Source organism: Trichechus manatus, unplaced genomic scaffold (assembly GCF_000243295.1).
Source record: "Trichechus manatus latirostris isolate Lorelei unplaced genomic scaffold, TriManLat1.0 scaffold00026, whole genome shotgun sequence".
Classification (NCBI taxonomy): domain Eukaryota; kingdom Metazoa; phylum Chordata; class Mammalia; order Sirenia; family Trichechidae; genus Trichechus; species Trichechus manatus.
The window spans coordinates 11,464,218-11,491,713 of record NW_004443962.1 but is presented as its reverse complement, the minus strand read 5'-3'; the positions used below and the strand labels follow the sequence as shown (position 1 = coordinate 11,491,713).

Genomic DNA, 27,496 nt, shown 5'->3' with positions numbered 1-27,496 from the left:
ACTTTGAAAAGTATAAAGAAAAATTATTACTAATTATACATGATGATAATATGAATTAAAAAATATTTATAGATGCCTACCATTTTCATCATAACATTTACTAATCTGAATGCTTCAGGTTACTATTACAAATGAACAAAAATATGTGAACTCACTTGTAAATGAAAAACATATGCAAATATATTTCTTATGGAGTACTGAATTTCAGTTTACAACAATAAAAAATCGCATAGATTAAGGGCAGGGTTGCATAGCTGATTAATTCTAACAGTAGGGGAAAGAAAACAGGTAAATAAGATGTTCAAAAAACAAAATTAATGGCATCTGCATTAGAGAAAAAGAAAAATAAGAGTGACCTTGTAGTAGAGTACACGAAACACTCCAGGCAGAGAGAAGATACGGATTCCTAACACCGACTGTCAAATTGACTGAGAATCAAGATATGATAAAGGGACTATAAACTTGGTATCCATTGGTTATCGTCATATGGCTAACATGTTAAAAAGTCAACTTGATTAACATAATACTGAATCATTTCACTAAATACATAGAATAGTTAATACAAAACAAAATCTTAATTCTACTTGTAGTTAATACAAGTAGAAAATCAATGGTTGATGATATCAGAAAATTATAACTTATACCCATTATACATATTCAGTGGATCCAAAAAGACATGAGAGCACTGGATAATAAAGAAATATAAGAGAAGAAATGGTTGCCAGGCACTAGCCAAATTTCAAGTAAACTGACACTGTCCTTTGGCAATGCTATTACAATTAAATTCAAACTTACTTACCTACCGTGTCTACTCCTTTCCTCCCCGCACGACCAACCATCTGCTTGTAAGTAAGAATATCTAGAGATCGACCACTGAAAATAGGAGTCCTAATAATTACACGACGTGCAGGTAAATTCACCCCAGATGAAAGAGTAGACGTTGCTGCCAAGACTCGAATGAGGCCTTGACGGAAGGCTCCTTCAATGATATCCCTCTCTTCAAAAGTAAGACCTACAAAAAAAAAAAAAAAGGAGGTTCCCGTAACATATATTTCTTTGCAAAAATATTTTACTCGATCACTAACAAATAGATCTGAGAGCTTGCCACAAGTAACTAAAGATTTTTTTTTAAAACTATTATGACCATAAAGAAAGACGTCATCACAGTCTTATCTGTTTAAGAGTATAATCTGCCACCCTAGTACACTTCTATCTCATCTTTCAGACCAGAGGCCAGCAAGCTTTTTCTGTAAAAGGCCAGTTAAATCCTATAGGCTTTGTGGGCCAGATGGTCTCTGTTCCAACTTCTCAACTCTGCCTTTGTGACCTGAAAGTGTTCAGAGAACAAATGGGTATGACTGCATTCCAATAAAACTTTACTTACAAAAGTATGTAGGGGACTGGATTTGCCCAGCAGGCTGTAGTTTGTTGACCCCTGTTCTAGATAATGAACTCCTTGAGGGTAGAGACATGCCTTATTCATAACTGTATCTTTAGGGTCTATCCAACACAGTGGTCAGGCACATTTTTCTCTTTTCAGTGCTGTTAGAGTCTGTTTTATGTATTTTGGAGCCCTGTCGTTGGGTGCATAAATACTTTAGTTATGTCCTTCTGGTGTATTGACTCTTTAATCATTATATAGTGTCCTTCCTTATCCTCTGTGGTGGATTTTACTTTAAAGACTATTTTGTCAGAGATTAGTAATGCCACTCCTGCTGTTTTTTCAGTGTTGTTTGCTTGATATACTTTTTTCCATCCTTTGAGTTTCAGTTTGTTTGTGTCTTTAAGTCTAAAGTGCGTCTCTTGTAGGCATCATATAGATGGATCGTGTTTCTTTATCCAATCTGCCACTCTCTGTCTCTTTATTGGTGCATTTAGTCCATTTAAATTCAGTGTAATTATTGATAGGTATGAGTTTAGTGCTGTCATTTTGATGTCTTTTTTTGTGTGTTGTTCAGTTTCTTTGTTCCACTTAATTTTCTGTGCCGACTCATTTTTACGTATTTTCTTTTCCTTTTTCATTGCTATTGATTTTGTGTTTGCTGAGTTTATATTTTTCCAGTTTTTTATTTTGACTTGTAGGATTGTTAGTTTCCTTTGTGGTTACCTTAATATTTACCCCTATGTTTCTAAGTTGATACCAGTCTTTTATTTCTTTATATTGCCTTGACTTTCTCTCCATATGACAAATCTGTGTCTACATTTTTTAAGTCCCTCTTTTTTGTTTTAATCTTGTCATCTTTTACATATTGATTGTTATATATTTTACATATTGGGTTGTTATCTGATGTTACTGATTTCCTAATCGGAAGACTCCCTTTAGTATTTCTTGTAATTTTGGTTTGGTTTTCGCAAATTCTCTAAACTTCTGTTTATCTGAAAATGTCCTAATTTCACCATCATATTTGAGAGACAGTTTTGCTGGATATATAATTCTTGGCTGGCAGTTTTTTTTTCCTTCAAGGCTTTATATATGTCATCCCATTGCCTTCTTGCCTGCAGTTTCTGCTGAGTAGTCTGAGCTTATTCTTATTGCCTCTCCTTTGTAGATGACTTTTCGTTTATCCCTAGCCGCTCTTAAAATTCTCTTTATCTTCAGTTTTGGCAAGTTTGATTATAATATGTCTTGATGACTTTCTTTTGGGATCTACCCTATGTGGGGTTCGATGAGCATCTTGGATTGATATCTCGTCATCTTTCACGATATCAGGGAAGTTTTCTGCCAACAAATCTTAAACAATTCTCTCTGCATTTTCTGTTATCCTCCCCATTCTGGTAGTCCAATCACTCATAGGTTATTCCTCTTGATAGAGTTCCACATAATTCTTAGGGTTTCTTTTTTTTTTAAATCCTTTCATCTGATTTTTCCTCATATAAGTTGGTGTCAAGTGCTTTATCTTCAATCTCACTAATTCTGACTTCCATTGTCTCAGTTCTGCTCTATGACTTTCTATTGAGTTGTCTAATTCTGAAATTTTATTGTTGATCTTCTGGATTTCTGATTGCTATCACTCTATGGATTCTTGCAGCCTGTTAAATTTGTCATTATGCTCTTCTCTAATCTTTTTAATTTCCTCTATTGTGTGTTCTGTGTTTTGCTTAATTTCCTTCCTAATTTCTTGAAGACTTCTGTGTATTAGTCTTTTGTATTCTGCCTCCAGTAATTCCAAGAAATTTTCTCCTTCTGGAAAATTTCTAGACTCTTTATTTTGGGAGCTTGCTGAAGCCTTCATGGATTGCCTCTTTATGTGATTTGATATTGACTATCGTCTCTCAGCCATCAATAAGGTATTATATTTATTTATTTTATGTTTGCTTACTGTGTCCTAGCTTCTTGTTCTGTTTTGATATGCCCAGATAGGCTGCTTGTATGAGCTAGTTTGATTATTGGCACCTTTGAAGCTCTAATGTCCTGTCACCAGGTGGTTAGATCTGTTACTAGGTATGTGAGCTCAGGAGTCCACCCACTCCTCCTATATGGATTCAGCTCAGGTGCCCAGGTAGATAGCCACCAAGTGTGTGCTGTAGGCTCTCACTTACAGTCCTAGACAGGCATGGGTGATTGGTGTAGGCACAGGCTTCTGGCTGCAGCAGTGGGACACACTCTGAGCAATGCAGGGGGCTGATGGCTGCCCCAGTGAGTCCAGGAGGAAGGCATGTCCCTGTTCCCTAGAGCGTGTAGGGGGGTGGGTTTTGCACCCAGACTATGAGCACTTAATGCTGTTGGCCGCAAGGACTGGGGAGCACCTCTTATTCATGGGCCCCTATCGCAGGTGGCTAGGTGGCATGGGTGGAGTCACCAGTCCTCAGGCCCCTGATGTGGGTAGATGAAGACCCTGCTTTATGGGCAGAGCAGTGTCAAATGTCAAGAACCTGCCATTTCACAGCTGAAACAGTTGAAGTTACAGTTCCAGTATATACCCTGTTGTACTGCAGTAATGAGGGCCTATGCTGTTGAGATAGGCCCACACAAGTCTATGCAGGGGGAAAGGCACTCAAAGTCTGTGGATCCCTTATGCCTGTGCCTAGGCAAAGGAGCTGTGCCCACCCCGGGTTCCTGGCTTAGGGGAGCCGGCAGTTTATTTTTTCCCCAGATTGATAATTTGTTCACTCTCCAAGGCAGGGAGAGTGGTTCCAGACATGTGACGGATCCTACTTCTGGCCCAGGGGACTCAGTCATTGCTGAAGCCAGTCTGGGACCCAACGCAGAGCAGGAAGCGAGGAGGTAAATGGGAGAGAGGTTTTTCCCTAAGGGGGGTGTTTTTGATCCACGCGGTAGGCTGTAAGCAAGTACTTATCTTTTGCCGATGAGGGCTGCTTCTCACTGGTTCTGGGTGGCCACGTAGACTCTCTGGCACTGGGTCTCTCCCAGTGTGGAAAACGTGCCTCCCAAGCACCGCCGCTTGCCTGCCTCACTGCTCACCCCCGAGCTGATCAGGCCTGAAGGGCTCAGGCTCCCGCCAGGACAGGACTGATAACTTCTCGCTGCTTCCGAACCGTCTCTCCTTCCCCCTCCCACTCAGTCCGGTTCTTCAACTCTGCCTTTGATATTCAGGCCTCCCAGATTGCCATATATAATTGATTCACTTGTTTTTTCGGGTCTTTGTGGTAAGAGGGTCCACCAGAAGTGTCTGACTACTCTGCCATCTTGGCCCCACCCCCACATTTTTTACATAAATGTGTGATGAATAAACACGTGAGTAAATGAAAAATAGCATGTAGAATATGTACTCACCTGGCTCGTTTTTAATTTCATTAAAAAATCAAAAGGACTCACCTCCAGTTTGTAAATTAAGTGGTAGATCCACTGGTATTCATTTTATTAGTATGCATCATTAATTAGGCATACAATATAAATATTCTTTTGTATATGTCTTAGTTATCTAGTGCTGCTATAAAGGAAATACCACAAGTGGATGTGTTTTACAAACAGAAATTTATCTTCTCACAGTTTAGAGGTTAGCTGTCCAAATTCAGGGTGCCAGCACTAGGGTAAGGCTTTCTCTCTCTGTCATCTCTGGAGGAAGGTCCTTGTCTCTTCTCAGTTTCTGCTCCTTGGTGATCTTCATGTGGCTTGGCATCTCTCTTCCCCCATCTCTGCTCTGCTTGCTTATTTAATCCCTTTTATATCTCAAAACAGATTGACTCAAGATATCCCCTATACTAATCCTGCCTCATTAACATAACAAAGACAACCCATTCCCAAATGGAATTATAAACACAGGCTTAGAGGTTAGAATTTACAGTACATATTTTGGGGGGAAAATAATTCAACCCATAACAGTATGTATAACCCATACCATTGCCATTGAGTCAATTCTGACTCATAGCCTCCCTATAGGACAGAGTAGAACTGCCCCATAGGGTTTCCAAGGAGCATATGGTGGATTCGAACTGCCAACCTTTTGGTTAGCAGCCGTAGCTCTAAACCACTGCGCCACCAAGTTTTCCAACAGTATGTATACACATTAAAAAATTTTAAATAAATTGACAGGGTTAAATTCCACATCTTAGAAACTATATATCTTTAATCATATCCTTAGCAGATATGGTCATGGACTGACCACTACGTGCAGGAAGTTCTTTAATTCAGTGACTGTCAAATTCCTTGAAATTTTGATAATCTATCTGTGATGGTTAAGGTTATGTGCCAACTTGGCTAGACCATGATTCTCAGTGGTTTGACAGATATTATGTAATCATCCTCCATTTTTTGATCTGATGTGAGCAGCCAATCAGTTGAGAGCCAATCAGTTTCCTTGGGGTGTGGCCTGCATCCAATATATATGGATGTTCTGGCAAAGCTCTCTCTGGATCCTGCATCTGACTCGTCAACCTCTGACCTCCAATTCTTGGGACATGAGCCAGCAGCCTTCCACCTGACCTGCCAGTTTTGAGTTCGTTAGCCCCTGCAACCACATGGTCAGGAGAAGCCTCTACCCTGAAGTCTGACCTATGGATTTGGGATTTGCCAGCCTCTACAAATGCATTAGCCATTTCCATGAGATAAATCTCTCTTTTTATATATATATTTATGTATACATTTATGCTTCATTGGTTTTGCTCCTCTAGAGAATCCAGTCTAAGACATTATCCATTATACGTTTAAAAATTTATAGCCCTCTCAAAATACAATTTCTAAAATTTCATTTTTTATATGCTTATGAGACTATTTCAATACCTCTTAGAATAAAAGGAGATGCTTAGTGTTGCATAAAATTCAGGGTAGCAAGTACCACCCTAATTTTAGGGAAAAAAGTATAGAACAGTAGCAATATCAGAATTCAATTCCCTAATTGTCAAAAAAAGCTTATGTCTAGTACTTATTTACTATACAGATAAGTATAGTTAAACATGTTTGTTTTACTCTTGTTTAGTCTTAATTATCTAGTTTCTTAAAATGAAATCTAAGGGTATTCATTAACAAGAAATCAAATGCACACAAATATAAAAATGAGGAAATTACGAGGTTTTCTTGGAGAGGGCTTTTTAATAACACAGTGTAAATATGGAATACCTGCATGATGAAATGCTACTCCCCATGGTACAGTTTTTTGTAATACAGAGTCCAGTCCCGAAGGCAAACGATGTAACTGATCCATCACTTCCAGGAGGCCCTTTTGGTTCAGATTCACTGGTGGATGTTCAGATGGTTTTACCATTCCTGTCACAAAAAAATCATCAACACTTTTCACCCCTGGTTGCATCCCTTTAAGTGCTATTTGCCTAAGTTATGATACAGCTAAGTACTAGGGCAATGGTTCAGAAACTACTGCATATTATAGTCACCTGGTTACCATAAATAGGAATTGACTCAATGGCAACAGGTTTGGTGTTTTTGGTTTTGAAGATCTTTAAAAAATACTGATGCCTGACTCTTACTCCAGACATTCTCATGTAATTGGTAGGGAGAATGACCCAGCATCAGGAATTTTAAAGCTCCCCAGGTGAATCTAATGTGCAGCAAAGCTTGGGAAACCCTAGACCAAACCCACAGGAGGGACTGAAGGAACCAGCTGTAGAAAGGAGAGGGCCACAAGTACCGATTACCACTCAAAGCCTAACAATCAAATAGACCCTCGCTCAGACTATGTCCCACCAACCAGCAGCATCAGCATCACCTAGGAACCTGTTAGAAATGCACAATCTCAAGCCCCACCCCAGACCTACTAGATCAGAAATTTTTTTTCTGATTCATAGACACCTTAAAGTTTGAGGAGAACTGACACAGACTACGAACTCCTTGTGGGCAAGCATAGTATTATATTTCTTGATGTATACCACAGTATTTAACCCAATGCCTTCTAATACATAACCAATATATTTATTCAGTTATAATTATATATACAGTAAAATCTGTGAAAGCGAGAACCTGTGTAAGACAGAAACCTGTCAGAGAAGGAAAACTCAAATATTTTCCACTAAAACAAGCAATAGAAAAGTGGTAAGACTGCACCCTGTCAAAGGCAGAAAACTTGCAAGACCCAGACTCAGAAAATAAAGGTAGTTCCATCGAGTTCCAGTTCTCACAGGTTTCACTTTGAGTGTGTGTGTATGTTTTATTTGATTTGGTTGATGTAAGGGGTAGGGGTGGGGGGAATCCCTCAGTCTTTCATTAATCATCATAAAGAAAACCTTCCCAATACACGTTAGAAATGTCTGAGTGTGGTCTCTCTTTGTCAGCAAGTAGCTAAGCTGCATGTGTTAATAAGAGATTCTTGGGAAAGGTGGCAGGAGAAACTGTGGGTGACCCCAGGAAACTGTGTGTGCTGACTGCCTGTTCAAACAAAGTATGAAGTAGAAAAATAGACATGCTGTCCACACAGGTCTTCAAGTCAAAGGACAGCTAAAGAAACAGAGCTGTGATGTCTCAGTACTAGAGGCTGGGTCCAACTAGTTGTTTGAAGTCAAGGGAGCTAGGTAAGGGGTCCAGCTCAGCCTAAGCCAGGAGTAGGAACTGACAAACTTAAAACAAATAAACAAAAACAACCTGCTCTTTTGGGTGGCCAGGAAGTTCAGCCTGGATTCAAGGTAAAACTAGAAGGCTAGAAAAGTGGGCCCCAGTCCATACTTAGTTACAATATATCTAGAACCAAAGAATTTCTAAGCATGACTTCACAGTTTAAAGCACTTACACCTCACGTATAGGATAAATGTTCACACTTCTTAGCTGAGCAGCAAAGCCTTCCAAAAGCTGACTCCTCATTTTCCACTTTTTTCCCAAAATCTTTAACCAGGATGACTTCCTCAGTATTTTCAAACCTATCTTATTCATTCCCTTCTCCTGACCTTTGCCCTTGAGTACCATTGACCCGAATGCCCTCGTCTTACCAATCCAGAACCCTTTCACAAAACCTAGTTCTCTGTGGCAATTATCTTAGCCCAGGGTTAGCCTGTCCTCCTGGCACCAGTCTGGTTAACATTGCCTTCTGCTTTTTGCCTCTCTGTGCAACCTTCCTCCAAAGTAAGATCTTAACGTTCTTGGAGACAGGAATCATGTTTTTTTTTAAAGAGTTTCCCAGACTTTTGGATTTCTGAACTACTAAAACTTTTCTTAAAATATATTTTTTAGTTTTGTAGGTAAACGTTCCTTAAATTTTTGAAGACCCACATAAGGTTGTCAATGTTTAACTTTTCTAAATAAGGACAATTAAAAAAAAAAACATATCCCAATATCTTCATTTCAAAAGAAGTATCATTTTAACATCAAAAAATTAGGAGGGACAATTTCAGAATTTAAACTTCAGTTTTATGAAAAAATTGCTGACTTGTCTTTATTTTTCCGGTGAAAACTTCATCCTAGACCAGCTCTATCCAATGACTAGCATTTGGCAACTACTACTATAAATCAAGATAACAGGATTGCAAAAAAAGACAAATAATAATGATTCCGGTTATTAAGGAATATAAGTTATCATAGTACATCATATAGATGTTGTCATGGTACAGAAACCATTAATTGAGAGGGAATAGGAAAAGAGATTATAATGTTGGAACAGGGCCTAGCCTGTATAAACTTCAGGCAAAGTTTACTTGTTAGAGCTAGGCTTGTGTATCCATCACCCGCCCTCATGATGCCACTGGGTGTAACAAAGTAATAAAAATATCCTAATATTCTGTGGTTAGAACTGGTCTCTGTCTTCCCTAAATTTATCTTGGGCCTCAAGGGACCATAAGCTAATAAAAGTGGTAAGGAAACAGTGTCTATCCTAGAATCAGTAAAAACATACACTAATATTATAGCTGTATAATGGATCACTACTCAGCAATAGGAACAAATTACTGATAAACATTAACAACATAGATGAATCTCAAAATATTATACTGAGTGAAAGAAACCAAACACAAAAGAGTACATGATGTATTACTTCATTTATATGAAATTCTTAGAAAAGGCACAACTAATCTAGAGTGACAGACAGAAGATCAGTGGTTGCCTGGACTCAGAATGGAGGGAGGAGACTGATGGACAAAGAGCAGAAGATAACACTGTGGGGTGATGGAAATGTTCTATATCTCGATTATAGTGGTGATTAAACAGGTGTATATATTTGTTGAAACTCAGTAAATCATATACTTAAAATGGATGCATTTTATTGTATATAAATTATACCTCAAGAAAGATGATTTTAAAATACATACGTGTGCATAGGTATATATGTGTGTGTGTGCATATGTATGTATATGCACGTGTATGTGTATACGTATGTATGATTCTTTTTATAAAACTCACACATTTCTTTGGAAATATGAAAAAGCTATAATCCTCCCTTCCTCCAGAAAAATGACTATACATGAAGTTTTGCATACAGTTCAAGGGCTCTGAAGCCCATTGATCCCAGATGAAAAACTTTAGTATATAATTGTATAAATCCAGTATTCTAAAAATATGAAAAGCATTAGACAATGTACACATTGTCTATAACAAGGACAAGGAGAAGATTAGAGTCACAAAAGCATCATTTGTAAAGGAGTGCCCAGCGGGCAGGTGGTGGCAGTGACAAAAGCCATGATTTGCTGAGATGATCACTAATATTACCTTCAAGCAAAGATACTAAGTATGGATGCTTTCATTTCCATCTCTAACTTACCCTCAGCTTGATGGCGTAGATTATAAAATTCTCGGGCAATGGTATCTGCCAGCTTCTCACACCATTTCTTTGATGGGCAAAAAAGTAATACTGAATGGCTATCAAGAACAGTCTCATAGCATAAACTAACAACATGGTCCTCGTCTCCCTAAAAAAAGAAAGAGAAATAGTAGCTCTAGTGGAACCTTTAAAATATTTCACATCAGTTTAAAGTCACTCCTTCTGTTTCACAGGGAAGGTTTTTTCTACCCAAGGCATAATAAAAATCAGTTACAAAGTCAATAACAAGAAAAAACAAAAGAAGAAGAAATGTCTTCTTACAATGCAAGGTGAAAAGGAAATATTTTCTATTCATTCAACTAATAGTTATTGAGCTCCAACCCTAGGAAATGGGGTTACAATGGTGAGCAAAGTCAAGGACCTATCTTCAAGGGGTCTATAGTCTCACTGGGGAGACACATTGAAGTACTAAATAAATAAGTGTAAAATACAACCATAAGATATACTGTAAAGAGTTTTATGGTGTTTTAAGGCCTCATATGAGGTAAAATCAACAGAAAGATCTGAAAAGGTTTCCCTGAGAAAACAGGGATTTAGCTGGAGATGTAAATGAGGGGAGGCATTATCTCAGTGAAGGGTAACTGGGTGATAGAGGAACCATTTGAGGCAGAACAAACAGCATGTATGCAGGCCCTATGGTGGCCCAGTTCGAGAAACTGAAAGGCCAGTGTGTGTAACTGGATTGATTCATTGATTCATCTATCTATTCATCAATTAAAGAAATATTTACTATGTGCTAGATATTGTTCTAGGCACTGGGGATACAGCAGTCAACAAAGCAGAAACCAAATAAAACAAACAAAAAGCTACCCTCCTAGCGTCTGTCCTCTAGTAGGAGGAGACAGGTAATAAAAAAACAAGATAAATAAAACACTTAGTATGCTAGATTTTGAAAAGTACAAAGGAGAAAAATAAAGAAGGGAAAGGAAATGGGACCAGGAGTGGAAGGGCACTGTAATTTAGATAAGGTGGCCAGGTAAGGTCTGAGAAAGTGACATCTGAATAAAGGTCTGAAGGTGAGAGAGTGAACCTGGGGGACTCACTGATGCTGGGGGATTAACTAGGGGAAAAGCAATCCAGACAAAGAGAACCTGAGGTGGGAGATTCTTGGCATGTTAAAGGAACAGCAAAGAGGTCAGTGTGGAGGGACTGAGAGGGAGTAGTAGTAAGGGAAGGAAGCCCTGGTGGTGTAGCAGTTAAGCACTTGGCTGCTAACCAAATGGTACTCACCAGCGGCTCCATGGGAGAAAGATGTGGCAGTCTGCTTCTGTAAAGATTACAGTCTTGGAAACCCTATGGGGCTGTTCTACTCTGTCCTATAGGGTCGCTATGAGTCAGAATTGACTTGAGGGCACACAAAAACAGTAGGAGGGGAAGTAATTTCACGTAGTAGATGAGATTAAGGAGCACCTGGGTACTTCCAAAAGGTCACAGCCTTGGAAATCCCATGGAGCAATTCTACTCTGCACATATGTATGGCCTTCTGGGCCATTATAAAGATGTTGGCTTTTATTCTAAATGAAACAGAAAGCCATTGCTAGTTTTTTAGCAGAAGTATGACATGGCCTGTTGTCCATTTTAAGTAGATCACTGGCTCCTGATTTAAGTATAGACTGAAGGGGACAGGTCAGAAACAGAGAGATCAATTAGGTAGCTATTTCAATAATCCAGGTAAGAGCTGGAAGTGACTTCAAACAGATTGGAGGCATAGATATGGTAATAAAAGAAAAGGATAAACAAAAGAGTAAACAAATGAGTTTACATATGTGTTAATCAAGGCAGAGCCAATTAAAGTTAGGGACAGAGGATCGTCCACTTTTCCCATTATAATATGAACATTTCCTGGTACATCTGATTAAAGTACATTCACATATACACTCTCTCCTAACTTATTGACATGGTTAGGTTCCAAAGACTAGGTCATTATATGAAATTAGCATTATGCAAAAATGGAGGATGACCACATCAGATCACATAATGGAGGATGACTACATCATTATATAACTGCCAAACCACTGAGAATCATGGCCCAGCCAAGTTGACACATAAACTTAATCCTCACAGCCAGCATTACTCTCGCCTCACACTTCAGCGTTCGTTACTGCCAGATGTGCATTGTTAATGATCAAAATAGTCAGATGGTAGATTTTTTACTATTGTCGTAAATGCAATAATGTTGGATAACTAGATATTTGATTAGTGAGGAGGTGTATATCTATATAGATATAGAGACATAGATGTATGTAACTACATAAAAATATGTAATGTAAAATGAATATATATTTTATATATATATATATATATTTTTTTTTTTTTTCCTCTTACTGATAGGCACTGAGCATAAAAGAGCTCAGAAGGGCTTCTGAGAATACCAGCTTTCTTCAGGAACATGAATGGGCCAACCTTAGCTACCTTTTGCAAATAACTGTTGTTACAAGAGAACAAAAATTTAGAATGTAGGTTTAATATGCAAAAATTAAGAACATACATAGGATGGACCAGTTAGAATGTGGTTTCTATACTGAATACTTGAGAATAAAGTGAGGCATAAAAAAACATGCCTATCTGTCACTAGCATGCTCATGCGTTCACAATTTCAGACTCTACATTTATTGTTGGGCATGATACAAGATAAGGCTGGTATGCTGGAAGGTAGGTTGTGGTCAGACGAGGCAACTTTCTAGGCTGTGCTAAAAATGTTGATATTTATCCTAGAGTAACAAGAAGCAATTGAAGGTTTTAAGCAGGAAACGTGGTCAGATTTGCTTTTTTAAAGTAGACCACTCAAGTTTGTTATGTGGAGAATGGATGGGGTAGGAGGAGAAAGAGAAGATGTCATTTAGGAGGCAACTATTATGATCCAGGTAAGAGATGAGGACAGCCTAGATTAGGACAGCAGCAGTAGAGGTGGAGGAAAATGGACAAATTCAAGAGATATTTAGGAGGTAAAATTGATACAGCTTGGTGATAAATTAGATGTAGGGGGAGGGAAAATGGAGGTAGCAAAAATGATGTTTAGATTTCTGTTTTGTGGCAACTGTAAGAATTATATATGCCATTAACAAAAGGAAATGTGGTAGAACAACAAATTTGAGAGTTAGGACAATGAATTTAATTCTGGACATAAAGAGTTTGATGTTTTTAAAATACCTAAGATATGTCAGGCAATTGGGCCTATAGGGAGAGATTTGGGACAGCGTGGAGGTAGAATCTAAAGAGAAAGTTACTAAAGCATAAGAGAAAACAAGAAAGGTTGATTGTTAACCTCTACTATAACAATGAGTGCAGTGGAATGTGGTGAGTAGCTGTAGCAGATGGTAAGACTATCTCAGAAATTCTTTTTTTTTTTTTAATTCCTTTTGACTAATCCAGGTTATTCCATCCCACCACCATTACTTCATTATTGACTCTCAGCCAATATATAAACAATCAAACTTCTTAAAAACACAGAAGAATTTACTGTATCTTAAAACGCAATTATATCCACTTAACTTGTTATGGTTAGTTTCCTGATGTATTGCGTATTAAACACATGCTTCTTCCTCTTTCCAAAGAGCTGACACACCCTTCACTCAGGAGAACCTTTCATCTAAAGTTAATAGTATTGGACTGTCCAGTATTGGATACAGAAAGTTGGAAAGAGTGTCACTGTCACCTTTACAACAACACAGAAAAGCTGGAGAATCTGCAAATTCACAACTTTTCTTGAACCCATCAGAGAACTGAGGTTGTGGCACAACTAACTAACCCAAAATCTAAGGAAAGACAGAGGCCTCTAAAGAGAAACAGGACACGCCCATTCACAGCTCTTCTCCAAAGACCTCACTGGGTGCTCATGAGAAAGACTGAGGGCAATACTTAGGAATAAATCTATCAGTGACGTAAAGGACCTATACAAAGAAAACTACAAGACACTACTGCAAGAAACCAAAAGAGACCTACATAAGTGGAAAAACATGCCTTGCTCATGGATAGGAAGACTCAACATTGTGAAAATGTCTTTCTACCCAAAGTGATCTTCAGATGCAAGAAAGACTGAGGGCAGACCTGAAAAAGCCTCCCTTGTGGTGTAGGCTTTGGGGAAGAGGAATAGCAGCCACTGCCTGAAAGACACAAAGCCGCACATCCTCTGCCCTATTCCTACATAAAACAAAAAGCTTTAAGCTTTAAGGGCAGCAAATCCTGTCCTACTCAGGCCAGAGTTAAAGACCCATTGCAGCTGAGGGGACAGAACAGGAAAAAGCCCCTCCACCCCTAAGGAAGAAACAGGGAAAGTCCTGGACTCAGATCATTAGACACCCCTGCTGCTGGGCGGCAAGCCGAAAGACAATGGAAGGGCATCTTTAAAGTGGTAAAAGAAAAAAACAAAACTCTCAACTCCGAATTCTGTACCAGGAAAAACGAATTCTATGCCCTTTAAAAAAGATGAAGAAATAAAGACTTCTCAGACAAACAAAAACAGAGAAATCATTACCAGACCTGCACTACAAGCAATGTTAATTAAAATTCTTCAGGCAGAAAGAGTATGATACCAAACAGAAAGATGGATCTACAAAAGAAATGAAGAGGGCTGGAAATGGCATAAATGAAGGTAAATATAAATTTCTTTCTTTTTTTTTCTTCTTATTTTTAATAGTTTTAAACCAGAGATTGGCAAACTGTGGCCCACAAGCCAAATTTAGTCCACCACTTTTCCCATGCCGCCTGTGAGCGAAGAATGGTTTTTACATTTTTAAATGACTGGGGGAAAAAACAAATCAAAGGAATAATAATATTTTGTGACACATGAAAATCATATGAAATTCAAATTTCAATAAAGTTTTGTTGGAATACAGCCATGCTCATTCATTTGTGCATTCTCTATGGCTACTTTCACCCTACAGCCACAAAGGTGATTAATGGCAATAGAGACCATGTGGTCAGAAAGCTTACAGTATTTACTGTCTGGTCCTTTACAGAAAAAGTTTGTGGACCCTGCTCCAAAAGAGCAATGACTGTCTAAAGAAAAACGGTATGGATGTATTGCATATTCATAGCATATGTAGAAGTAAAATGTATAATGATAGCACAAACTATGAGAGAGGAATTGCTTTACGATTCTTACAGCACATGTGATGTAAGTTATTTGAAAGTAGACTGAATTAAAGATGTATCTTATAAATCCTAGGGAAATCTCAAAAAATTTTTAAATAAGTATAAATAATAAGCCAGTAGTAGAATATTAAAGAGTGGAATCATAAAAAAATACTCAATTGATCTAAAATCAATTGTCTTCCCAGCCATCAGAGAATACAAAATTCTAAAATAAATCTCAAAGCAACTCAATAAGATTCCATACCAAGTATGCAGAATCTACGAATGCATACCTATGAGGTACTGAGAATCTAGTCCTCTTCCCAACCCCAAACTTATAATTAGTTGTTTCAGTTCTCAGAAGGGCAAATCTGCATAAAAATAGGAGATGTCTCATTCCACAGATATACATCAATCAGTTCTTTAACCTCAGGGCTGAAGAAATCAGGCTTAGAAAAATAAATTACCATCAACTAGAACTTTTAAAGTGTATTTAGGGGAATGGGAAGGAAGTATTATATGTATAACCTTCTAGATGCTAGACAATTTTTAAAAAATCACATTGCATTTTTACGACAATCCTACAGGTATCATATCCCATTTAGTAGATGAAGAAACTAGGTTCAGAGAGGTTTTGTGATTCAACTAATACCACAGTCATATTAAGTATCTTGATTAAGCATCAGAGATAGGTCTGACTCCAAAAAGTATGTTCTTTCCACTCTACTACATATTACACATGTCGTTCAACAAAAGGTTTATCTTGCACATTAGTATTTAATCTAAACTAAACCATAAGAAAATCTTTCCACAGTTAAATAAAAATTCTATAAAATTCTCATTATTATCAGTTTACAAGATTAATCAGGAAATGATAATCATATAAATTGAAGGCACGACTATATTTCCTCTCTCACCAACACTACCAAGTCTGCAAGATGAAATCGATTAGCTTAATGTTACCATTCCTTCTAATCGATATATAACGCATATAACTACTTTTCAGTTCCTAATTTACATAATTCAAAAATTAACAACTTGCTAGTAAATGAATCAAACAAAAGATCCTCATAGTAGTGACGTAAAAATATTACTTTACCTTCACTTGTAGCATGGGTTGAAATTCTCTCACAAGCTTCATTGAAGAGTCATATATGGAATTTCCAATTTTTACTGATTCCAAAAGTGGCACAGGGCGAAAGTCGGTGTGATAGAGCTCAGCATTCAACCAGGAAGCCACCAGCTCCAAATTAGGAAGAGTAGCACTCATGCCAACAATCTGCACAGCATTAGACTGAAGACTGGCTAAATCTGCCTGGCTGTGAAAAGCAAATAAAATAATGTTAAAAGATACAGTATTAATTACAAATAGTGCTGTTAACAATTTTCTTGGTCACGTCCTTCGGTACACACGGACATGCTTTTCTTTTTGGGTATATACCTAGGAATAAAATTATTGGATCATAGATTATAATTATCTTCAATTTTAGTAGATAATGCCAAACTGTTTACCAAAGACTCTGTACCAAAGTAACACCCTACAATCTGTGTGTTCTATTGCTCCGCATCCTTGCCAACATTTGGTATTGTCCATCTTTTTAATGTTAGACATTATGGAGGGTGTGTGGTAATATTAAGGAGCCCTTTTGGTGCAGTGGTAGGCAGTTGGAACCCATTAGCTGCTCTGTGGAAAAAGATGTGGCAGTCTGCTTCTGTAAAGATTTACAGCCTTGGAAACCTTATAGGGTCGCTATGAGTCAGAATTGACTTGACAGCCGTGGGTTTGATTTTAATAATGGAAACTAGAAGACAATGAAGTAATGCCTTGACCACTCTAACAGAAAGTACTTCCAATCTTGACTTCTATACCTAGACAATAGATGAATTAAATGTAAGACATTTTCAGACATACAAGGCCTCAAAAAATTTATATCCATATGCCTTTTCTCTGGAAGTTCCTGGAGGATATCCCTACAAAAATGAGAAGGTAAACCAGGAAAAAGACAGATGATCAAAAAAAGGGGGCTCTGACTCAAGCAAAAGGCAATGTGAATGAGTGATGATGATAAAGGTGACTGCTATCCGGCACATATGTAGATTAACCTAACTAGACGGGAGCAACTCAGAAGGCTATAGGAGAAACTTCTTTAGTAAGATGAAATTGGTAGAATAGCTGAAATATACTGGGTGGAGATTTACACATCTAGGGAAGAGGCTGGGGACAAATTAGTGAGAAGTCCATAGAAAACCAAGCCATCAAACAAAAAAAGACATTTATTAACTTCAGAGGAAAAAGTTATTTAGAAAAGTAAAAGCAATCATAGCATACTACGTGGCTCAGTTGACAATGACATTTATATAGTCATAATAGTGTAACAGGAGTCCCTGGGTGGTACAAACAGTTAACGTTCTCAGCTGCTGACCAAAAGGTTGGTGGTTCGAGTCCACCCAAAAGGTGCTTTAGAAGAAATGTCTGGTGATCTACTTCTGAAAATCAACCATTGAAAACCCTGTGGTGCACAGTTCTACTCTGACGCAAATGGGGTCACCATCAGTTGGAATCGATGGCAACCAGATACTGATCTAAGCGAAATTATGACAATTATATTTGCACAATGGAAAGATGATGAGAGGATAAGAGAGAGGATGTAGGGCCCACTTTGCGGGAGGAGCATGGGTAGGGGTGCATAAAGAATATAAAAAATGCTAGATCTTCGTCTTCCATAGTAAGAAGTCAACTGAAAACATGTAAAACTAAAAACTCAAGTAGCTGCATTTAAAGATAAAGCTGTAAATAAAAAAATTAAAAAGAAAAAAAAGCTTAGAGTTGAAAGCAGTCGCTCTGGTAAGCTGGAGGGAAAGAAATGCTGTTTTTCAAAATTAGCCTTGACTACTTGAATTATATGCATGTATAATTAATGCATGTTAATTACATGACAAATATAAAAACTAGATTTTAAAAAATCTAGCATAAAAGTGTGCTCACAGAGATCAAGCAGAGTGAGCAGCCAGAAATATAAGAATGTTTACAAAGTAATCTAAAATCAATCTCAGTCTGAAGTACTTCTTTTGGAACATATAAGAAAAGCACTACTCTCCTGCTTTAATTTATTTAACTACTACTTATTATGCACTTATGTGACACTTTCTCAACATTGTTTGGAATCTCAAAAATGCAAAGTTATTTCAAGTACTCACCAAGATGCTGATTTCTGAGTAATATAGCAAACCTTGGTCAGCAAAAGCTCCAGCAGATATCCTCGGTGAGCATCTCCCAGCATATGCAGTTCATCTACAACCACCATTCCTAAAACGATTTTCCAGACACTAGGTTTTACAGAATTTCAAAGTTCTGAGAAGACTTTTAAAAGACTCAATGTTTTATCTTATAAAATAGCTGTCATCATAATATATTGCAGGTTGGTGGACATGTCTAACCATAAAACAAAAATCAGATTCCACACGATGGACAACTCTTTTCCAAGATGTTTCAGATGCGATGGGTGGCACTCCTACAATATATCCTGAATCTAAAAATCAGTTATTTGCTTACTTGGGGCTAACCAAGCACAGGGAAAACCACTGCTTGTTACTCTGTCACTTCTAAATCGGCAATCTTGTAGAAATGAATGTACAATGAGAGAGCAAAGGCATCTATGTCAGTTATTCAGTGTATTGACTTTTCTGTGGGGAAACAATCATGGCAACCATTCTCATGTTACCAAGTTGCTTGGAAACAGAATTAGATCAAGGAGAAATAAATGATTTTAATGGATTTTTTTGTGTGATTATGGTAGGCTAGTGAGTCATCCTACTTCAAAGCATAAGTATGAATAATGCCCTTCTCCACTACTTGGAGAATTGGTCCAGTCTATGCAGTTGGAACAATGCTCAATAATTAATGAAAATTTAGTATCAACCAATGCCTTCTTTAGTTAAACATTACCATTGCCAAGTACACTGGTGTCTCCTCCATAAATCCCCACCTGCAAAATCAAGATCTTTCAGACTATTTCCTTTTGACACATGACGCTCCTTTTCCTCATCAGTAAGCTATCTCTAAGTCATGATGAGTTATTTCAACATTTATTCATTTATCCAAAAAATATGAGCTCTGCCTAGTGTGCTAGACACTGTCCTAGGTGCACTGGATTTAACACTTGAGATTCAGTCTCAATCCTCAAGATAAAGTCCAAGGGGAGACACAATAAGAGAATTCTGAAACAAATTGGTGCATGTGATTTCTCTCTACATGCTTTTAGAGAGTTTTTAATAAGAGTCTGTGTATTATCAAACTTTGATTCCTAACCCCTTCCCTAACTTTATCATGGTATTTTAAGTTCAGCAGCTAACTGATAACTGTTGCTGCTGTTGTTACAACCATTCTATTCCTGTTGCTACTTCTACATAGTGGGCCCTCTATAGTGGTTAAAAATAATCAAAAATAATCTGGAAAACCTTCCTAGAGTCCCACGCTCAAATACAGTGTCAGTTTCTGTAGCTCTCCACCACTTCCCTGCTAAATGGGTAGCCTCTGGGTCCAGGCCTAATCAGGCTGTATAGCACCAGAGTATGATAATAAACATACAAATACACTGATTGTAGAAACGTTAAACCAAGCCCCCACATGCTTCCTTTTATTCTTGGTAAAGTTTAGCCAGGACAGAAGTAATGCATGATTCAAGGGCTCAAGGATAACCTCTACATTTCGTAAAGGACAAAAAAGCAAGGAAGTATAGGCAATAACAGCTGTAGGACACAAAACTTATACTTTATTTTACTGAGTCCTAACATTACAGATGCCAATTCTGGCCTCCAGAAGTAGAGGACAAACAAGAGAAAAACAACACGGGATGCACAGAAATCACAACAGCTCCACGGCATTCCATCAAAAATAGTAATAAAAAGTATTTACTTATTTTCTTATTTGGCTTACCTACGAGATCCATCTTATTTTCCCCTATGAGGCGATTGATCAGACCATTGGCTCTCTCAATTGTGCAGATAGCAATATCCAAGGAAGAGAAATGCCCTGTTGGAGAGGTACTGCCCATATACCCGTCTACTTTTATTCCTACTTCCTGAAACAGGCTCTAAATTGAGTAAAAAGGAACAACACATGTAAAAATAATTTGAAATGTATGAAGTATAGGTCAAAGCACAAATTGGGTCTATCCCAGAACACAGACTTAAGTATCTAAGAACATTTGTATCAGTTTACTCCTGGCCTGAACCTATTGCTTCTTTTTTATGTATTTTTACACTAAAAATATGAAGTTTAGAATTAACAAAACTCAGTAGAGATTTTCTGTTAAGACAGAATCAAAACATGAAGTATGCCATTTTAATGGCAGCACTTAAAAATCAAAGCAGTTCTAAGAGCTATTTATAGAAATTTATAGAAAGTGGGTAAAAATTAACTTAGGCATTAACATTTTTGATCTAATAAATAAGCAAGAAACTATTTCTACAATGCCAATGCAACACACTTTAAGAAACAAATTTATACTTCATGAGGAAGATATTCTCATTATCCCAGTAAAGACCAATTCTCTATGTAATGGAAGAAAAGTTTTAAAAAGTCAAACGCAGTGGGACTGTAATGTTAACTTTTTTTAGTTTAACTTTTAACTAACATACCTTCTCAATAAGAAGGATCCTTTCATCATTTTGTTATGTTACTTTGGCTCTAAGTTGAGAGGATGTAACCATGTAGAACCAGCTTTGTTGGCTATTTGGCCTCTGAAATAACTGTTAAAAAGATTTACAGAACCATAGAACTTTAGAGCTGTTCATTCAGTAAAATTTTTCTGAGTGTTTATTGAGTTAACCCACTGTGCTAGGGTTAACATCCTCATTTTACAAATAAAAAGACAGGCCCAGAAAGTTATGTGCCTGGCCTGAAGATACAGTGGCAAAACTGGGACTAGAACCCAGATTTCTCGAACACCCAGTACAACGATCTTTCTACTCCAACAGCACGTTTTTCCACTACAGAAATCACAGTAGTAAATTTCTGTTTAATGAAACACTGTATTTGGGAAAATGCCTTAGAAACCAATAAGTACAATTTAAATGTAAATTGTTATTATTACTCATTTTTGCAGGAGAACACAGGAACAGATCACAGGCCTAGAGCTTTACCTATGCACCAATGGGTCCTGTTCTTCATCCCCTAAATGTTCCCAAAAGGTCCTCAGTTGAGATGGGATGTGCTTCCTTAAGTACTCTTTCCTCTCCATGCTTCAGTCTAGCACTATTATTCAGTTAAAATGCTGATTCATAATTTGCACATTTATATGCTAACTGAAGTATTCTGTTTACTTCCTAAGGAAAAGTTTACAAGTTTTTACACAAATTTTATCAACTACTCTTAATTTTATGGCCCTTTCTCCTATAACCCTGTTAAAAAACCCATTGCCACTGAGTCGATTCCAACTCATAGCGACCCTATAGGACAGAGTAGAACTGCCCCATAAGGTTTCCAAGCAGCGGCTGGTGGCCCACCTTTTGGTTAGCAGTCAAGCTCTAGAGTTTCCCTCCATAAATGGTCAACTTTTAAAGCAATGTTGGGATGCAATAAAAGAAATTTTTATTTTTCACTGTTTTTACAATTCTATTCAGACGAGGAAAGCCAAAGTTCCAGTAATAGGCCCTTCACTATTTCAAACTTAGTACAAGAGCGTTACCTGGAGATAGTATTTCTTCTCCTTAGCCACAGAGACAAAGGGCAGAATAAACAAAGCTTTCTTCCGCGTTTCTAAAACCCGTTTCAAAATAAGTAATTCAGCAACAAGAGTCTTCCCAGCACTTGTAGGAGCTAAAAAATGATTATTTCAAAAGGTTATCACAAAAAAAAGGAATATTCACGCTGCATTAATAAATATTTTAAGCCACTGTTTAGTAGCTCCAAAACCTAACGCTAACCTATCATTAATGCCCCAACTAGCATTTGAAACATTTATATCAGCTTCCTAAATAGTCTCACACTGAAAACAGATAATTATTAAATGAATCTTTATATTAATAAACAATTAATACTATTGAGTGCCTAGCTTATACCTAAAGATCCTTTCCTTTAAGTACCGGATGGTTAAAATCCCTGCCTTATAAAGGTTTACAGACTATTAAGAAAGGAGATGAAAATTTTTAATATATTGTGATAGAAGCTATGACAGAGGATGAGGAAGTTGTAAGGAAGCTTATGGAAAGGGGACAGAACTCAGTATTGAGAAGGGAGGGAAGAAGAAAATGAATGCCAACCGGAAGAATCAGCATGTCCTAAGGCTGGAGGAAAGTCTGACATGTTCAGATAACTGGAAGTCATTCAGTAAACCTGGAGCATAAAGCACAAGTAGGGAAGTGAAACAAGAGCTATGAAAGGGCCAGATGAAGGGTTTTATAATCTCACCATGTAAGGAGTTTAGCCTTTACCCTGAGAGCAATGCAGAGTGACTGATGAGTTTTATGAAGGGGAGTGACAATGTCATATTTGTACTTTATAAAAATCACTTTGGCTGTAGGAGCAGGGAAAGACCAGAAGAAAAAGATAAACTAGTAGCAAGGCTATTACATAATCTAGAAGATGAAAGTGGGCTGAACCAAAGTAATGGACCTGAAAACAAAGGAAGTCAGAATCAAGAGGTAGTTGAGGTTCCTCAAAATGTTAAACACAGTTACCATGCAACCCAGCAATTCCACTCCTAGGTACACAACCAGGAGAAATGAAAACAAACGTCTCCCAAACATTTGTATACAAATGTTCACAGCAGCATTATTCTTTATAGCCAAAAAGTGAAAACAACCCAAATATCCATCAACTAATGAACTGACAAATAAAAGGTAGTATATTCATATGTTGTTGTTGTTGCTAGGTGCCATCGAGTCAGTTCCAGCTCATAGCAACCCTGTGTACAACAGAACGAAACACTGCCCAGTCCTGCACCATCCTCACAATCGTTGTTATGCTTGAGCCCATTGTTGCAGCCACTGTGTCAATCCATCTCATTGAGGGTCTTTCTATTTTTCACTGACCTTCTACTTTACCAAGCATGATGTCCTCCAGGGACTGGTCCCTCCTGATAACCTGTCCAAAGTATGTGAGATGAAGTCTCACCATCCTCACTTCCAAGGAGCACTCTGGATGTACTTCTTCCAAAATGGATTTGTTCGTTCTTCTGACAGTTCATGGTATATTCAATATTCTTCACCAACACCATAATTCAAAGGCATCAATTCTTCGGTCTTCCTTATTCATTGTGCAGCTATCACATACATATGAGGCTACTGAAAATACCATGGCTTGGTTCAGGTGCACCTTAGTCCTCAGAGTGACATCTTTGCTTTTTAACACTTTAGAGAGGTCTTTTGCAGTAAATTTGCCCAATGCAATACTTCATTTGATTTCCTGACTGCTGCTTCCATGGGCGTTGATTGTGGATCCAAGTAAAATGAAATCCTTGACAACTTCAATATTTTCTTCATCTATCATGATGTTGCTTATTGATCTAGTGAGGACTTTTGTTTTCTTTATGTTAAGATGTAATCCATACTGAAGGCTGTGGTCTTTGATCTTCATCAGTAAGTACTTCAAGTCCTCTTCGCTTTCAGCAAGCAAAAGTGTATCACCTGCATAAGGCAGGTTGTTAATGAGTCTTCCTCCAATCCTGATGCCACATTCTTCTTCATATAGTCCAGCTTCTCGGATTATTTGCTCAGCATATAGATTGAATAAGTATGGTGAAAGGATACAACCCTGACGCACGCCTTTCCTGAGTTTAAACCACGCAGTATCCCCTTGCTCTGTTCAAACAACTGCCTCTTGGTCTATGTACAGGTCCTGCAAGAACACAATTAAGCGTTCTGGAAATCCCATTCTTCATTTAGTCAAAAAAACACAGATAAATATCTTTCTGGTATTCTCTGCTTTCAACCAAGATCCATCTGACATTAGCAATGATATCCTTCATTTCACGTTCTCTTCTGAATCTGGCTTGAATTTCTGGCAGTTACCTGTCGATGTACTGCTGCAACCATTTTTGAATGATCTTCAGCATAATTTTACTTGTGTGTGCCATGAATAGTATTGCTCAATATCCACATAATGGTATATTATATGGCCATAAAAAGAAATGAAGCACTCACACATGTTACAACATGGATTAACCTTGAAAACATTACACTAAGTAAAAGGAGCCAGACACAAAAGGCCACATATTATATGGTTTCACTTATTCATATAACTTCATAATTCCTAGAATAGGAATATCTATACAAAAGTGCATCTTACCCAATGGTTAGATTCTAAAGTCAGCATTGGAAGCACGGGTTAAAATTGTGTATGTCAAAGTTTCCCTTGAAAACCCATATAAATCTTCTATAAAGTATATTATGTATGGTTTTGTATATACAACCCTGTATAAGCAGGTCACTTTATAACATATAACGTATAATGTTCACACCCTGAAAAGTAACTGAGGTCACCTGGGAAAAGAGCAGAGTTATATCTGTCATCACACAATTCCTCTGTGCTATGGATTGAGCTGTGTCCCCCCAAAATATGTTTGCAAACCCTAACCCCTATACCTGTGGTGATAATCTCATTTGGGAATGGATTTTCTTTGTAATGTTAACGAGGCATTATTAGTGTAGGGTGTATCTTAAGTAAATCTCTTTTGAGATATAAAAGCAGATTAAGTAGCAGAGATAGGGGAAGATAGATGCCAAGCCACATGGAGATCTCCAAGGATCCAGTAAATAAAAGCTGAAAAGAGACAAGGACCTTCCCCCAGAGCCAACAGAGAGAGAAATCTTCCCCTAAGCCGGCACCCAAATTCATTCACTGAATTCAAACTTCTAGCCTCCTAAACTGTGAGAAAATAAATTTCTGTTCATTAAAACCACGGATTTGTGGAATTTCTGTTACAGCAGCACTAGATAACTAAGACATGTTTTCTGAGCGGAATGCCAGGCAGAATTGTCCACTCTTCAATTGTAATTTTTCTTGCTTTTTCCCCCAAGTCATATAATGGAATTTGCATAACTTAAATAAGCACGAGACTCCACTTTTCATATATATTTTAAAACTTTTGTAAAGGACTCTCTCATGCACCTTTAAAAAATTTCTAAGTCCCTAGTAGAGTATCTTTTATATTCATAATGTCTTAAATAGTAATGAAATTAAATTGCACAAATCTGAATACCTGAATAGACTAAATTCTTTCCTTCCAGGACCTGTCCAAGCAAAAGGCACTCTGCCTGCCACTCAAACATCTTTTTTACACCAAAACTGTGGTATTTCTCCAGCACCACTTGAGGAAGTCCCCAATTTGCCAATAGTAGCTTGTCTGTTTGGTCCTCAGGAACTGCCTGCTTGCATGTCCCTTTCAGGAAAAAAGAAAAAAGTAATTAATAGTTGAATATAGTTCTAACATATGACTTTAGTAGTTAGCCCTCCACTATGGGTTGGAATTCCTTTGTGTTGGAATGAGGCTATTTAAAGCACATCCTGAATTTGAGTAGCTTATGAGAAATTAACCATGTATAGAAAAATAATAGTAAACAGTTGTTTAATTGTTCTTGTTGTTGATAGGTGCCCTCAAGTTGGCTCCGACTCATGGTGACCCCATGTACAACAGAATGAAGCGTTGGGTGGTTCTTCACCATTGCTGAAGCAAATGTGTATTTATTTGAGTACCTTCCAAACTAGGGGGCTCAACTGCCAGCACTGTATAGGACAATAATCTAAATAATTGTTTAATTAGATATGATAAAAGCAGTTCCTTAAAGGCCCCAAACAAAAAAGTTGTAGGTGTGTTGGAATAATAATGGGCAAAAAAGCAACAGATTGCAAACACTGCAGAGTTAAGTTAGGGAAGTTTCTATAGAAGTTTCAACACTCTGCTGATACACAACCCAATGGTAAAGAATTGGGTCAACATTCATTGGACACCCAGCCAATCTAAGAAAACATTACAAATCCCTTCCAGCCTTCCCCTGGACTCCAAACAGCCTGTGCCATACTCCAGACCTGAAAATCCGGGATAAGGATCTGTGCGAAGTACTAGGCACTATTAGGAGGGAACCTTTCACAAGCGATAGGATTTGCCGAACTAGAAGTTGTTTCTGTAAAGGTTGAAAGACCCAGCAACCATTTTAACGGCCCTACCGGCGGTCATTGAATATGGGTGGACAGCACGTCCATGTCCGAACAGAAAGTGATCTGCTGCTCCAGACGTGAGTTACAAACAAGGAGAGTAGAAGCCGAATCGACCGTGCAAACAAATTCGGCGCGATGAGAAGCCCCTGGACACCTCCCATCAAACGGCCCAGTGGAGCTGTCCCCCTCACCCCGCTGCCCGCGCGGTCCCTGGGAGTACCTGCAGCAGCGGCCGACAGGCGGTCGTGATCCTTCAAATTGCGCCCCAGGCCCGGGGGCGGGCTCAGCACGGAACCCAAGGGGAGCTGGCAGCTGTCACTGCCGTCACCGCCGCTTCCCGGGGAGTCTGAGCCTGATGCTGAACGCCGCCGTTTCCCATTCCGGCGAGAAAGATTCATCGCGAACCCTCCTCGGCAGTTCAGGGCAAACCACAGTCCCAGAGCCCTCCCGCTCGGGAGGAGTCGGATCCGGTGACAGCTTCGGCCGCCATCTTCCCGCCACGGTTTTCAAACTCGGGACTCCCAGCCGGCCCGGGAACCATAGAGTAGAGTGGAGAGAGCAACCTGAAAACTATAGAGTCGTGGGAAAGAGAGGCTCTCACTGGTTAGTGTAGAGGTTAGGGTAGCGGAGCTGACCTGCGGCTAGGTTAAGCGAGAACCCAGGATCTGCATTTGTAATCCGCTGTTATAATCAGACTGTCCTGAAAAGATTTCCTTCTCTGATTTGAATAGCAAGGTTATTACAAACTTCGGAAAATGAGCAGGGTAGTTTTCTCTCTTTGCCTATTCTGTGGAACTTTGTGTCTTAAATTTGAAGATTTGGTTAGAACTCTCTTGGTAAAATACTCTGATACTGGTTTGCTTTTTTGTTTGTTTGTTTTTTTAATGAATAAATTTTAACTATCGGTTTCATTTATTTAGTGGTTATAGGCCCAGTCAGTTCTTCTATTTATCCTTGAATCAGTTTGTGTAATTTATATACCCCAGAAAATTGTCCATTTACTTTCTTTCTTTCTCTTTCCCTTTCTTTCTTTGTTCCTTCCTTTATTCCTTTCTTTTCTGTATACAGTTCATTATTATAGTTTCTTATGATTTATTCAATAACTATTTTGTCT

The 27,496-nt window shown here is 38.2% G+C and overlaps 1 protein-coding gene across 1 annotated transcript in view; it reads right to left on the bottom strand.

Annotated features, from left to right (window-relative positions):
* POLQ (DNA polymerase theta) overlaps nt 1-26,780 on the bottom strand; it is a 103,611-nt gene extending 76,831 nt beyond the window's left edge. The window contains exons 1-9 of the mRNA XM_023728683.1: nt 26,603-26,780; nt 25,427-25,606; nt 21,914-22,044; nt 20,161-20,317; nt 18,423-18,531; nt 16,324-16,543; nt 10,092-10,239; nt 6,518-6,664; nt 804-1,012 (exon numbers count right to left, since the gene is read on the bottom strand). Of these exons, the coding sequence (XP_023584451.1) occupies nt 804-1,012; nt 6,518-6,664; nt 10,092-10,239; nt 16,324-16,543; nt 18,423-18,531; nt 20,161-20,317; nt 21,914-22,044; nt 25,427-25,606; nt 26,603-26,780 (1,479 nt within the window). The remainder of the gene's footprint in view (nt 1-803; nt 1,013-6,517; nt 6,665-10,091; nt 10,240-16,323; nt 16,544-18,422; nt 18,532-20,160; nt 20,318-21,913; nt 22,045-25,426; nt 25,607-26,602) is intronic.
* Between the last annotated feature and the right edge of the window lie 716 nt (nt 26,781-27,496).